The 3,863-nt window shown below is 30.4% G+C and overlaps 1 protein-coding gene across 4 annotated transcripts in view; it reads right to left on the bottom strand.

The window, feature by feature from the left end:
- The window catches only part of Sgsh (N-sulfoglucosamine sulfohydrolase), a 51,257-nt gene that overhangs the window by 41,332 nt on the left and 6,062 nt on the right, over nt 1-3,863 (bottom strand). For all 4 annotated transcript variants that reach the window (XM_014429757.2, XM_014429753.1, XM_014429754.3 and 1 more), the window contains one exon: nt 1,415-1,551. In XM_014429757.2, coding sequence (XP_014285243.1) covers nt 1,415-1,508 — 94 coding nt within the window. In that variant the 5' untranslated portion in view covers nt 1,509-1,551. The remainder of the gene's footprint in view (nt 1-1,414; nt 1,552-3,863) is intronic.

The raw sequence follows: 3,863 nt of genomic DNA, 5'->3' as shown, positions 1-3,863 counted from the left end.
AATAATTCACTCCAGCTGATGAAATAAAGATTTTTGGTGGAAATAATTGTCAAACAGCAGGACAACATTCTTATCACTTTATTTGAAGCAATCATTGTGTTGAGGTATCAGCGAGTTCTGTACATTATGAATCTAAATACTATACAACCCCTGATGTGACTCACTCATTCATAGGCATTGAATTATAATATCTCCCTCATTCACTCATCTATACCAGTTCTAATCTACTTCAAAATGAGATGAGCAGAAAATTTATTTTTATAATGGCTCTGCAATTTTTTATTTATTACTACAGCAATACAGCTCCTTGTAGGGCTCTGGCCTCTGAAATTATCTTTGACTACTCGTTTTTGTCAGTAGCATGTCTTTTCCATCTCCTTACCCCCAACCGGCGCAAGTCTACCTCCACATCATCAAGTCTTCTCAGGCAGGGTCTTTTTTTTGTCTTTTTCCTTTTGACAATTTAAACAGCAGTCTTCTTGGTGGGTGATCCTCTGATATTCTTTCCACATGGCCAATGTAAATACACCCCCAATAAATCAAAATGACGGATCCAACTTTAAAATCAATAATATTGTTCAAAGTCTATTGTGATTTAACAGTAATCCTATCAACAAATGAATTCCACCAGCAGCCACTGATTTTGTGAATTCCACAATTTTGGTGCGATAAATTATTATTATTATTATTATTATTATTATTTTATCTCTATCAGCAGGGGTGTTGCTACAAAGATTTGTTGAGAAGGAGGAAAATCTCTCAAATTTTACAACAATGCTGACTGGACTTCCTTATTATATTATAAAATATTTTTTCATAATTATTTAAGTGAAGTATAGCTTTTAAAAATGATTTTCAGATTAGGATTTTAATTAGGAAAACTCCAAAATATTGTAATTGTTAAATGAAATTGTAATTTTTGAAGATATATTTTACCTAAATAATTATTTAAAAAACCTGAAGACTTACTATAATTATATGTCAAGTATGAATTATAATAAAACCTTGTTTGGCCTCTCCTTGACTTGATCAGCTCTCCAGATTAACTTACATTGAATATAAAATAAATGTAGAGGCCCAGGTGGCGATCAAAAATAGCAGAAACAACTATTTATTAGTTTTTCTATTATTTATTTGATTTATCAGTTTTTATAATAAATATTTTTTTCTACTATTTTTGTAAATTTTTTTAATAACCATATTCATTCAATCATATTCCTATTCAATCAACAGACCATATTCCTACAATCATCACATACCGTCAACTAATAGTCTTCCAACTGGCATACTTTTATTTAATGTAACATAAATGAACCAAATTGACCTCCTGACCTCCAATGTTTATTTCCATTGAAGGTCATAAATTTTTACAAGTCATAAATTTTACAAGCATAAGTAAGGAATGATAATTTACCTGTTTTAATCCCTTCATTTGATAATATGGTTGGTAAACTTTTTATGTTTCGTAAGGAATTGAAATTGTGAATACCATGATGTAAGCCATACATTCCATTTTGGTGTGTTGGAAGCCCAGTTAAGATGGATGCACGGCTGAAATAAAGTTTTCAAGAAATAAATTTTATTACTTAAGAATATAGTTCTTTTTTCTCACTATTTATAGAATTCTTGTTTTTCATTTAATTAGGAAAATGATCCTTAAAAACATCTTTTAAAACAATAAAAAGTATGTAATAATTAAAAAGTAGCACTGTTATAAAAATTGCATCATTATGTTTTTTTAAGTATTTAAATCATAATATTACTAATTTAAATATAGATCAGAATATGTTTCGATACTAAAGTAGTGAGGATAAAATAATTAGTAAAACTAAAATCAAAACATTCCTTAGTAGAGGGGAGGGGAGTGGCTTGTAAAACTTGTTTGAGTTACATTAAGAATATATTTTAACAACTAACTTTAAGTTGTGTTTCTCAAGGCTCCTTATTCTCACCAACACTCAACATATATCAATGACCTCCCTAATTCACAATACCACCAGTACAAATTTACTGATCCTTTCATTCTGCCAAAATGCTGAAGGTGATTTTCAAGTGGCATGAACATATAGATAGCATTAACGAATGGACAACAAATAATGATCTCAGGCTCAATGTTTAAAAAATTAAAGCGATTATCATTGGTTTCAAGTACCTTCTTAATTCCCTTCTTTTCCATCGTTTAATCTATCTTAATCACGAGTTTCACACCTTTAATTTACACCAACCCATTTCATTTTTAGAGACCTTAGAGTGATTTTTGATCAGGACCGATCCTGGAATGGTCATATTTCCCAAATTATCCAGAAATCCAATGCTATCCATTTCTTAAGACTCTTATACCCCTAAAATCTGTCAGCTTCTAGTTATCTCCCTCATTTTCCCTGCATCCTTTGCTTTTATTACAGTTGCTTCATTTATAGTGGATTGTCAGGCAGGCAAGAGATGAAACTTAGGAGATTGTATGTATAACCTTGATTTGTTTACCCCATTTTCTATGTCCACTCCTTGAATACGAGATTATAACCCATAAACTTGTATATTCCTTCTCATAGAACACTTTCCTTCAAAAAATGCTTTATAATCCGAGCTACCTTGTTCAAGAATTCCCTATCCATATCTATCCGTAAAACTTCTTCCTCAACCGCATTAAAACATAAATTATTTCCCCCCCTCATATATATATATATGGTTTTTAATATTTTTTTTTTATGTATCATTTGAGTATTGTTTATTTGATGTATTAAATCAAAAAAACAAGCTAACCAATTTTGTTCAGTCAAATATGGAGTGGAAAACATCGTTAAAAAAACCAAGATGGCGGCGCTCTTCTGAAGATGGTAGAATCACTGCCATGTTGAGCAGATTCAAATATATTTATCTTCCTATCATGATTTTAATTACAGTGGATCTAATAAAAAATAAAAGTCGAGAATAAGTGTTAAAGAAAAATAATTATAAAGGAAATAAGAAAAAGCTCAAAACTGTTGTGCTGCAATCGATGTTGGCATCGAACATCAAGACAGAGCTCTTTGTTTAGAGATCATTGTTAGTTTGGGTGGGGAGGGTATGGGACGTGTCCGGGAAACGAGGACATCTCCAGGAAGAGATGGTGCAGACCACCCTTTGTTGACATCAGTGGTAGACTTCTAGAGAAAAATAAGACATCAAGAATCATCCAAGAAGAATAAATGACTCTTAGTTTGATTTGTGTTGGAAACTGTTAGAGGACCAATGCTTTGTTTATAGCCAGTGGGTGTTTTTTGAGATAGAAGACATCAAAAACTATCAGTCATCATAAAAGATATATGATTGGTTAGTTTGCTCAACATATAATTAAGAATATTTATAAAAGTGTAATTAGCAGTTAAGTTTCCGAGTGTCTGGAGAACTCGCCGTGAGATTAAGAGTCTACAATATTATATACAATTAAAAATTAATTCTCATATCTATTTATTATTTGATCTTTTCATTTAACCTTGTAATCTTCAAAGCTATAATTTAGATCTGAGAATAAATAAAAACTATTAAAATTCCTTTTATTTATTTTAATAAATCTTGTATATATATATATATATAAAGTTATGTGGTGGTGAGTCTAAAACTTAAAAACAAAAAGATAAAAGGAACGAGAAACAACACACACACAAGTCTGACTGAAATACTGATTTTATTTGTCTATTAATCCACCTTATATACATTCTGCTCATGTTTACATCAGAGAGATGGGATCAAGCCTGTTGTCACACTTATATATATAAAGCTTGAAACTTCAGCACTTTTGTTTTTATTTTAAATTTAATTTTTATATTTCTATTTTCCTTCATGCCTTCATGACTTTTTTTTTTGTTTTTTTTTTTTTTCTT

The sequence above is a fragment of the Halyomorpha halys genome, unplaced genomic scaffold (genome assembly GCF_000696795.3).
Source record: "Halyomorpha halys isolate HHAL.00 unplaced genomic scaffold, Hhal_1.1 Scaffold819.1, whole genome shotgun sequence".
In the NCBI taxonomy this organism is placed as follows: domain Eukaryota; kingdom Metazoa; phylum Arthropoda; class Insecta; order Hemiptera; family Pentatomidae; genus Halyomorpha; species Halyomorpha halys.
Note: the sequence above shows the minus strand (reverse complement) of the source record. Positions and strands in the feature narration are given on the sequence as shown.